The following is an 11335-nucleotide window of genomic DNA, read 5'->3' on the forward strand; positions in this document are numbered from 1 at the left end:
TTCCAGGAATAGATTTCTATTGTTTATAAGTTACCCAGCCAACAGGAGTGGATTAACACAGGCACTAGAGAGGGCCACTGTTACTAGAGGCCAGAAAGGAGGATACTGGATGGTTCCAGCTCCCCGGTACCCAGCCAGAAGTCCCATTCAGTCTGTGCCACCTGCCTCATCCTAGCTCCCCTACTCTGAATGCTGTGGCCTCTGAGCTTCCCACCAAACACAAGTTCTCAGAGAGGTGTGTGAAAGTCTGAAGGTGCCTGGGGTCCACTGAGTTCCCAGGCACAGAGGTTCCTGGGACAACCTGGTTTTTCCATGCTCTGCTCAGAGACGTCTTCCATGTGGACTACTGCCTGCACAGGCCTGGGCCCCTCCAGATGGACACCCTGTCCTCACTCTCTTCCCACCTCATGCAGCCCCCTGCGTTTGTGTCTCTGGAATCACTCAGTGACCTCATGCTTCTGAGTGTTGAGAAAGGAAAGCTGTGGAGTGTGGGGAGCCAGGGCCATCAGGTGGAGTGGGGGGGATTACCAAAGAGCTCACTCACTTGCCATTTACTGAAGAATTTTTCCCCCTTCTTTTTATGTTGTTGTTTCCTCAAGGGAAATTTTTTTATTTGTGTCTGAGTAAAAATGTGTGCTCTTATAAATCGAAAGCAGAACATGAGGAAAGGTTTCCGTTGCTGACAGAGAATGAAGAAGCAGCTTGCTGGCCTTTGTCAGCCAGCAGGGTCACCTTCCTTCACTCCCCTGACCTTTCTCCCTGCCTTTCCCTCCCATCCTAGAGGACAGACCTGACCACTGTCATCCAGAGCCCCATCCAGAATCCAGCTGGGACTGTGATCAGCGGGATGATGCAGCCTGGCCTGCAGGAACCACCACCCCTTCCCTGGGGAGAACTGAGGAGGTCCAGAAGGGAGGGACACGGGGCGGGCAGAAAGGAGGGGCAGTGGTGTTCTGAGGGAGCATGGAGACCTCCATCTCTCGCTGGCTTGATGATGGTGGAGAAGGAGGCTGGAAGAAGGGAACTAAGTCAGAGTTAATCAGACCAGTCCTTGGCTCCGCTTCCTCCAAAAGCCGGGAAGTGATTCTGTCATCTTGGTTTTGGAGACAAAACCTGAGTCTCTGGAATACGTGACCTCTGCCCTCAAATCTAAGGGCCATTTTGTTAGGCTGGGAGGTTCATGCAGAGGGTCAACAGTCTGTTTCCACCAGGGTGTTGGCCAGCCCCACACCTTTCACTCCGGGAGGCATGATGGCCTCTCAACTTTCACTTTTGTCTGTCAGTTTGGGGACAGCTGTCCTGGTTTGGGTGTTGATTTCTCGGCCATGTCTCTTCCAGCCTTGGTTGAGGTAGCGTGGGTTGGGTTAAGTGGTTTCTTTGGCCCTGAGGTCCACCTGACTGGCCAGAACTGCTCTTCCCTCAGCAGCTCCCTGGTGGGTCCTGAGTCCTTGCAATTCGCCCAGTCCCCACCTTAGGGCCCCTGGGAGAGTTCCTTGTAGTTCAGGCAGGGGAGCCCCCTATGGGGAGAAGGTGGTGGTAGTCTCAGCCTCCATGCTCATGGAAGTATGCCTCACATGCCGGCAGGAAGACCACTGCCTGAGCTGTTCCTGGCTGAGACAGCCCAAGTCCTTGAAGAGCTTGAAGAGGTCACTGCGGAACTTGACTCCGATGAAGGCATACAGGAAAGGGTTGACGCAGCAGCGGACACAGGCCAGGCTGTAGGTGACATCATAGGCAATATTGAGCTGCTTGCTGAGTTCACAGCTGCTGTTGGTGATGTTGAAGTTGGCCACTGTCTGGGCCAGGACCACTCCATTGTAGGGCAGCTGAAAGACTATGAAGACCACCACGACAGCAATGATCACCTTGATGGCCTTGTTCCGTTCAAAGTTTCTAGCCTGGAGCAGGGTGCGGATGATGACAAGGTAGCAGAAACTCATGGCCAGCAGAGGCACTAGGAATCCGATAACCATCTGGGCCACTTGGATGATGATCACAGCCTCCACATGGTCAGTGATGAGTGAGCATCTCCACAAATCCTCACTGGAGCTCTTCTGGAGGCCACTGTAGAGCAGCTCTGGGGTGGAAAGCAATAGGGCCAGCATCCAGATGCAAACACAGGACAGCTTGCTGATGAGAAGCACCCGGGCACGGTGGCGGTGGGCTGACACGGCCTGGACGATGGCCACGTATCGGTCAATGCTGATACACAGGAGAAGCAGCATGCCGCTGAAGAAACTTACTTTATAGATACCGAAGATGCACTTGCACAGGTAGGCACCGAAGATCCAGGACTTGGCTGCGCTATAAGCCCAGAAGGGGAGGATCAGGAGAAAGAGGATGTCGGCCACGGCTAGGTTGAGCAGATAGGTGTCTGTCATGGTTTTGAGCCTCTTGAAATAGATGTATGTCAACACCACCAGCCCGTTGCCCATCAGGCCCACGAAGCAAATGACCGAGTACATGAGAGGGAGAAACCAGGCCTTAAAGTTGCGCACATCTTTCTTGAAGCACACGGACTCATACAGGGTATAGTCCACTGTGGTGTTCTCCCCAATGTAGTCGTCTGTGACTTCATCTTGGCAGAAGCATACCTGAGGAGGAAGAAACACCTGTTTAGCTTGCAATCCGGATCTGGCTGTGACTCAGCCTCTGTAGGACAATAGTTCCAGCACAAATTTGCTACTTCTTGCAAATTCTTCGACCTTAGACCCACTGACCTAGCATCTCGGAAGGCAGGGCCCAGGAATCTCTATTTCCCCCTTAAGCACTGAGTAAGTCTTTGATTTGAAATCAGCGCATCTCAAGCTTCAGCACATGGGGCTGGAGAACTGGCTTGGCGGTTAAGAGCATGTGGTAATCACATCGAGAAACCTGGTTTGGTTCCCAGCACCCAGCGGCTCACAACTGTCTGTAACTCCAGTTCCATGGGATGCGATGCCCACTTCTGACCTCCCCAGGTATCAGGCATGCATGTGGGGCACATTTCTGCTCATCAGTCAGTCGCAAAGGTCTGTTTTTTTGTCAAGTTTTGGGACAGCCAGTTTCATGCTCACTGATGGTAGACTGGGGAGACGCTAGGGCTTTGGGGGTCTGCTGAGCCCTGAGTCGGAAAACATACATCCTCTCCCTGTCTGGGAGATGGAGACAAGTCCTGGCTCTTGTGCTCCCTTGTTGTGAGGTAGGGACCCCCAATCCTGGCTCCCTTTATGTCTACAGAGGGTTTATCTTACTCTCCAATGATGTTGTGATGTTGGGAATGTGTGTCTTTCTTCTGGAGCCTCTTTTAGGTCCTGGTGAAGTTTTTCTGGGGGTGGGGGTGGGGCAGTGGAGGGCTACAAAATGCTTCAGCTTTTGAGGGGAAAAGCTATGTTAGAGTCAAAGTTAAGGAAGGTCTGAAGCAGGAAGAGAAGAATTTCAGTTGAGGGACCACCACTGTGACCGTGGACCACTGGTATGAGACACGGAGATTGTCATGGCTCCACGGGACCCACTACACTCAGGTAGTGTGTATGCAAATGGCCCTGGACGGCTGGGCCTATGTCAGTACTCCTGCAAGGTGACTGCCTTCCTGAGGGTGCTGGTGCCTCTGGAAGGAAGCAGTTCTCTTCTCCCACTCTCCCTCTGTTCCCACCCTCTCCCCACACCTCTCTTCCGGTAGATCCCAATCAGCGGGACTCAGCTGTTCTGGGCTTTTTTTTTAGCCCTTTTGCAGGGCTGCAGGGTGTGTGGGGGGAAGGGTTCAGCAGCTGCTGTGATTTTATCAATGGAGGGGGTGCCTGCTGCCTGTGTGTGTGTGTGTGTGTGCGCACGAGCGTGCACGCGTGTGGTGTGTAGATGACTAGTGTAGATGGAGTGGAAGTAGTGTAGACGGCCTACTTTGGAATGGTCATGGTTCCTCTACTGGGTAGGGGACGGTCAGCTACTCAGTGGCAGTCCACAGATTGCACCATTACTGTGGAGCTGGCAACAGGGTGAGGACAAAGTGGTGTTTGGGAACTTTTCTTTGGGCACTGTAACCTTGAGAAGAAACAGTTGCACCAACCTTCCTCCCCTGGCCCAGGTGTGACTGCAGTCTGGGGGCCCTGGTCAGGGTTAACTGTGCTCGGCCCCTCACTGAGGCCCCTGGATTTAAGGGGTTTCTAGACCTTTTCCGAGGACAGAACTCCCAGCTTCTGTGAAGTGTGCTCTTACACGCCCCCAGGCTTGCTGCCTCCCCCATCCCTTGCTCCTGCTCCACACCCTCCACCTAGGCTTGCCGCCTCTGCAGCCCACAGCCCCACCACATCCGGCCCTGTCTGAACCCCCCTTCCCCCAAGTGAAAGACGAAAACCAGCCACAGATGTCTTCACCCTTCTCTGGCCTTCCAGCCAGCAGTACCGGAGGGGTGGGAGTGGTGATGGGGAAGGGGCCAGGCTAAGGGCTCCAGCCCAAGCTCCAGGGGGCCTCTGAGATGGGGTTTGGGGAACAGTGCCCAGTGTGGGGCCTGCCTCTCTGGCCTGAGCTCCTGGAAAGCTGCCGCTCTGGCCTCTGGACCTGGGGGAAGAGTCAAATCCTGAAGCATTGCTTCTCCAGGCTGGCCTTGGCCATCCCCCACCCCCAGAGAGCTCCCACTCCAACAGAGGAAACTTGACTCTAGGAGTTACAGCTTCTCTGACTCTGGCGCTTCATGGGACACACTTTCCGCCTCCTGGCTGGGACAGAGAATGGAGCACTGTGAAGCGGGTTCTTTGCTCTGCAGAATTCAGATATGTGCTCCATTCACCACCCTCACCACGGGGTCCCAGGCTGCACTCACTCTTCCTCCCTCTCCTCTTCCCACAGACAGGCCAGATGGCTTGCCATTGTGTGAAAGAACACAAAGAATGAGGAGAACCTTGGGCTGAAGGACAGGCGGAGACAACTTTGGGTGACTGGAGAGTAAGCAGATCGCCAGACCAAGGGTCCTTTCCCCAGCTCACAGATGGACATTTGCCTATGTGCAAAACAGGCCCCTCTAGGAAGGCAGTAACTGTGTTTCTGTCTCTTAGGTCTGGGAGGTGGGAGGTGAGGAGATAAAGGTGTGGGTAAGTCACTTCTCCCCTGAGCTTTAATTTAAATGGGGACAAAGGAAGTCCAGAGAATGTCTGCCCTACCCTCAACTCCCCCAGGAGGGAGGTGGCCATCAGTTAATAAACAGCAGGTGTTTGTGTCTGGGCCATCCCTTCCCTTCTATCAAACTATTCACCTACCAGCACTCCTGGCTGGGGAGGGGATGTGGAGGAGGGACGCTACCCCTGGCAGGAAGCCTCACCTGGAAAATGACGAGGAGAGCCACGATCATCACGTTTTTCATGGGCTTCCCTGTAGGAGACAAAGGAGGTGATGTTACTGCCTGGTGGAGACAATGCTCTGTTATTAAGAAAAGCGAAGGGTGGGGTGGGGGTACCACTGGGAACTTCCACCCCAGGCTCCAGGCACCGCATTTGCTGAAAGAGAACATCAGAAGCAGATTGTGTGATTGAACACCTGGCCTGCTGCCCGGCATCCCTGTCTTCACCTCCTTCCCTTTCTCCTCCATTCCCAGGTCTGGGGAAAAAGCAGAACAGCTCCCCACCGGGCTGCTTTGGCCCAGCTAGGCTGTTGCTGGTTTGCAGAATCTACTGTACCCCAACAACCCTTCAAGACTGCTAGCTCCACACAAGGGTCCACACAAGGGTCCACACGATGCAGGAGGAGGAGGCCCTGGGTGGTCAGGGTGTTTGCACACATGCCCAGTGCTGCACTGGTGGCAGGATCCACTGGCCTGGGGAGTAGTTCCTGGTGTCCAGATGTATGGACAGCCACATGTGAAATCTCACAAATGTTCTAAGGGAGGTGGGCTAGACAGAGACCCTTGGTTAGAACAGGCGTGAACAACTCCTCATTCTGCTTAAGGCTGAGCCTTGGGCCAGCCTGGGCTGTATGTCCTCCTAACCAAGGAGACAACTGGCAAAGTAATTTATGTAGACATCTTATCCTTCCCGCCCCCACCTCTGCCAGGGACCCTCGCTCTGCCTTCTTTGCCACTGTGACCCTTCTCCAGCCCCTGAAATCCCTGTTCCTCAGATCCACAGGAGAGTCAGTCTCTGTGATGGGTGATGTGAATATCACCTAGGCCAAACCAGAGTAGAACTTTGATACAGGCATCTTTGGGGAGGGACAGGAGGGAGAGTGCTCTGGAGGCTGGGGAAGCCGCACAAACCCAGAGGTTATGTGCCCTTGGCCATAGCACCATCTGCTGGAGCCTGAGCTCCATGGCACAAGGGTGCCCCACATGTGCTCCAGGCTGAGAGAGCTAGGGTGGGGATTTTAAGCTTGGCCATTCTTCGTACAGGCAGAAAGGGCATCAGACTACTGGATGAATGTTTTTTCCAACCTGCACATCTTCCTTCATGCTACCTAGGGATGTCTCACCAAAAACCATAGCTCTGTTATAAAGTCTATCCACACTGTGCCTCCCTCCTAAGAGATTTCCTAGCTGTAAAGATGGAGAGATCCTTGAGCATGGTCCCTGAGCCTCCAATCATCTACTTCAAGTCCTTGACTCCCTAGCTCCATCTTTTTCTGGAGACAGCCAGCCACTCTCCCCTTGCCATCAGCTTGCACTAGAACATTTGCTGCTGGGAGCGGGACCACATGGCCTCACAGGTCCTCTCTCTTACTCCCCCCTTCTAACTGAATTACCCATGGAGCCCCCCTTGCTCAGGGCCACGTGTTCATGCTTAACCACACTCCTCACGGTCTGATGCACAGCCCTCCCCTCCCTCCCCTGACTCATTTCGGTGTTCAGCGTTCGAGGTTTCTCTCAACACGTCAACGTCTTTCGGTTAATGTAGAGAAAGCTCAATCTGACTGTCAGTGAGAGCTGACATCGAGAAACTCCCCGGTGTGGGATGGGGGGTGGGTCGTGACAAGAACTGTTTCTGTTTTACTCTGTCTGCCCCTTCTCCCGGATCCTGTCCTTGTCCCTTTGCAGACACTGTGAGGAGGGGCTCCAAGGTGTATAAATGAAACTGATGTTTCATCCCAGGGATGATGGATATGGGGTGGGGGTGAGGGGTTGGTGAGTCAGGATCCTGTAGATCCAGGACAGGCCATTTTCAAGGCAGTTTACCAGGGGAACTTAGGGGAATTCGAATGTGTGGTGGCAGAGGGACCTGGTCAGTAGTAGTGAGTCACATGGCTCTTGCCTGTCAATAGTCATAAAGCAAGCACCCTTGGGTAGCAGTTGGGAATGTTGGTGTTGAGGAGCCACTGACTGAGGTGTTGGGTGTTTCCTGAGTTCTTGGGTTTGCAGAGTCAGTATGATGAAAGAAAAATTCCCTAGCACTCCAGCCTGATGCCCCACCCCCCTGACCCCACCTCAGCCTGGGAAACCTTCTCCCTGGGGCTCCTAAAACTCCCGCCTGCTCATTTCCTCAGTGCCCCCTGGCTGCCCAGGAAATCATAGCTGTCTATCATCTGGGCCCAGAGACACCTCACACATTGTCTTCTCTGGATCTTCTCAGCCACTGTAGGGACATGGGTGAGGGAGGAGGCAGAAGCAGAGATCCAGAGAGCAGATGGGAGGCAGGGATGTGAAAACGGATGGGATCTTGTCATGAGGGTACCAGCCCTCACTCGGTACTCTTTGAGCTCCGTCTGCAGTGCACTGTCCACATGTGGGTACTGTCCTGGCACTCACACGAGGGGCCAGAAGCACAAGGCTTCCCCAGGGTCACCCAACTGGCCCTCGAGCTGTGGGAACCGCCCTCCTAGCCACTCTTGGTACATTTCTTCTCCTCACAACATCTTGGAAGCTACGAGCAGTATTCCTTCTGTATTCTAGAGGACAGAGGCCCAGAGACGTTTAGGTCTGGAGTCACACAGCTACTAAAAAATAGATTAGAAAGGTGAATGAGACGTCTAGTTTGGGTCTCTCAGCGGAGTCATGTGACATTTCTGATGGGCCTCCTGTGTAGGTGGTCCTCCACAGATCCAGGCAACTCTTGCTCTCTATATTGTCACTGCCACTGGCTGCTCGTTTCTGTTGCTTCTACACATCTTGAAGCAGGTCCCTACTCTGTCCTGACCCAAGGCTTTGTTGTTCCTTATTCATTGCAAAACACACATTTCATCTACCTACCCATCTATTGGAAGGGGAAAAAATCTTTGCTGGCTCCCACCCCTTTTAGGATGATGTGTGGACTCCCTGATGTACAGGTGCGAGGATTGTCCCAGCCTGGCTTCCTTTTTGGCACACCCACTCTCCCCCACTCTCCTTATCCTGTACCTTTTTCTCTTTCTTGTTGCTCTATGGCCTTCACCAGAGCTGACTGACTACAAGCCCAAGGCGCATGTGTGGATGTTTACCCATGGAAGCCAGAGGTTGGCATCAGGGGTCATCCTCAGTTTCTTACCACATTATTATTATTATTATTATTATTATTATTATTATTATTATTATTTTGAGACAGGGTCTCCCATGAACCTGGAGTTGACAGTTCTGAAGACTGGCTGGCCAGTGAGCCCTAGCGATCCTGCTGTCTCTGCCTCCCTAGGGCTGGCATTACTTGGGTGCACTGCTGCCACCAGCTTTTAAACACAGGTTCTGAGGCTCCCAACTCAGGTCCTCATGCTTGTGTGTCAATCAGTTTCCTGACTGAGCCAGCCGACTCTCGGGTCCCTCATTTATCTTGTTGACTTCTGATGGCTCTAGAGTCTGGAGTTCCTGCACAGCCTGGCCCTTATGTCTTCTTTATTAGGCTTGACAACGTCTACACCCTGCACCAACACAACATAAACGCTTCCCCGACCAAATGCTCAAGGTCTTGTTTTGGTTTTGAATCTTGTCCTCATGCCCCAGGCAGTGCTGTATCTCATGGTAGCATGCTGACATATATGTTACTCTTCCCACCAGACCAGTTATTCATAAAATTCTCAGTGAATGACATGGGTGACCAGAAGAAAGCGTCCTGAAGGGGTAGCCCAAGCTACCCTGGGCTGCAGTGTTCATCTCCACAGCCAGGTTTCTGGATCAGAGGGTGATACACAAGTTTCACATGGGTTCCTTTTCCTTATCTCTGCTTTGAGAAGTTGTGCTGAGACCTGTGGTCCCATTTCTCAAAGGTGGGAGGGCACCTCAGTGCTGCTCATTCAAATCATGAAAGAGGCCGGCTCAGCCCTGGCTTGGAGTTTTTCATTTTGTATAACAGAAACCCGGCCTCCTCACCCACCTCTTGTCTCTGCTGGGCAGACAGAGAATGAAAAACATATTCTTTGTGCCCATCCCCTGCCTTTCCAACGGCCCCAGGGTCTGTTTTGAGCAAAGGTTCTTAGCAGTTTCCCCTCACACCAGCAGTTCAGGGGTAACTGTTGGGGTGCTTTTCTGTTGAGTAAAAAAGCAAGACTGTCCCTTCTTCCAGGACCAGAGGTTGCCCCATCTCCTATACCAAAGCCATGAGTCTAGCATCCCCAAACCTGGTCCAGGAGAGATACTCTATAATGTCCCAGAGCCAGGAAGGCATGTGTCCATCCCCTTCATGTGTTAAACATTTAGACCTGAATCAACCAACTGGGATGGGAGAATTTACACAGGGAAATTGGCAAGGGCTATAAATTCAGAACCTTTCCTCTATCCTGGGAGTTACCTTTTAGAGGTTAATATAGGGAAGGTGCAGAAGGCCTTTGGTGGATGGCATGGGCACTCTGGGACTATGGCTAGTGGAAGTAGATACCTGGGGAGTAGGTTTAGAAAGCAGGCTGGTGGCAGGACAAGCTGGAATAGACAGATATTCAAAATCTAAAACCCACTTGGAGTGATTGATTCCACCCACCCATCCATCATCCATCCATCCATCCATCATCCATCTATCCACCCACCCACTCATCTCATCAATGTTTTCTAACTACACCCTGAAACATCCGGGAGGCAGAGGTGTAAGAATCAAACTCTGCTTCCCCTGAGTTCACAGCCAGCAGCGTTGGTCACCGCTATATTCCTTCTACAGCTGGATCCAGACCCAGGGTGCAGTGAGTGCTGGGCAGGAGAGATAGCATAAAGGCGCTGCAGGCTGTGGTGTGGTGGGGAGGTGTGTGAGGGCAGCACCAGGGAACCTTCACTTTTTAATGTCAACCCCTTGTGGCTTTGAGGCCACAATGGTGCTTTACTTGGTGATGAGCGGAACCCTCTAGGAACCTGGCCCTTTTCGCCTCAGTGGGGTCTGACTCTGCTGCCGAGATTTAAGATTTGTAACTAGGGTGTCTGGAGCTGGTCTACCTACTCAGAGCCTCCTGGGACTTCCCTGGCACTAGTCTGCTGGGCTGTGGTGGGTAGGGTTTGTTTAGGGGCTGTGCTGTGCTCCGAGGTCTGGCTATGGCTTATCTATGTGGAACGCCCCCCTGGCCAAGCAATTTCATGTTAGTCACTCATCCTTGCAAGAGGCACCAGGCTAATGGGATGCGTAGGAGGGAGGGAGGGAGACAGAAACAGAGAGACAGACAGAAGCTTCAGCTTGTATTTGTATTGCATGACACACAGCACTGTCCCCTTCAATTTATTCCTTCATATAACCCCATGGGTTATATCCAAATCCTAGTTTAACAGGAGAGAAAAGAGGGACTCAGAGAGGGAGCAGGGTATCCTGAGGTACCAGACGCCATCACCCATCATCCCATCAGAGAACAGTCTATACAGGTCCACAGGGTCAGCCTGCCACACTCTTCATTGCCTGATGATTGAGAAGATGCCACTTGGCTCCCTTATCCCTCCTGGCACCTGTAGCTGTTTCCTCCCCTGGGTCTGGAGGGTCCCCTCAGGACCCCTTTCCCCACCCCACACTCATTGCCTAGAGTCTGGTTTTGTGTCAAAAGTTCACTTCTTCTTGCATGAGGAGGGTTTACTCACCCAGGTCCATGATGCTCTCTGGGCAGCTGAAGTCACACAGGAAGGCTGTACTTGCGTCTCTGGCTCCAGCTACCCCTGTCTGGGAGGAAGTGGTATGAGCCCCTTTTAAGTTGTGAGAGAAGCCACCCTCATCCCTGCCCCTCCCACCCCACCCCTCCCACCCATGCTCCTCCCACCCCTGCTCCTTCCTACAACCCTCCCTTAGAGTCTTCTGGGACCACAGGGTATAAAAAGAGTGACAGAGGGACAGGCCTACTCAGAGGTCACAGGACCCTGAATCATAGGTTATTTACATTCAGAAAGGTCCTGGTTGCACCTTGGAGAGCCTCAGAGAGGGGCTGTTTCCATCTGCGAGCGCCCGGCTAGCTGGCTGGCTGCACAGTGAGGTTCAGGAGTCAGAGATACACCTCATCCTTCTCTTTGTTTTGA

The 11335-nt window shown here is 52.8% G+C and overlaps 1 protein-coding gene across 1 annotated transcript; it reads right to left on the reverse strand.

Annotated features, from left to right (window-relative positions):
• Positions 1 to 384: 384 nt before the first annotated feature.
• Ccr7 (C-C motif chemokine receptor 7) lies at positions 385 to 10984 on the reverse strand. Its single transcript, XM_051176137.1, has 3 exons — positions 10907 to 10984; positions 5294 to 5343; positions 385 to 2594 (listed from the first exon to the last, which is right to left on the reverse strand). The coding sequence occupies exons 1-3, from the start codon at positions 10914 to 10916 to the stop codon at positions 1518 to 1520; spliced, it is 1137 nt and encodes a 378-aa protein (XP_051032094.1). The 5' UTR covers positions 10917 to 10984; the 3' UTR covers positions 385 to 1517.
• Between the last annotated feature and the right edge of the window lie 351 nt (positions 10985 to 11335).

Source organism: Phodopus roborovskii, unplaced genomic scaffold, assembly GCF_943737965.1.
Source record: "Phodopus roborovskii unplaced genomic scaffold, PHOROB, whole genome shotgun sequence".
Taxonomy (NCBI): Eukaryota; Metazoa; Chordata; class Mammalia; order Rodentia; family Cricetidae; genus Phodopus; species Phodopus roborovskii.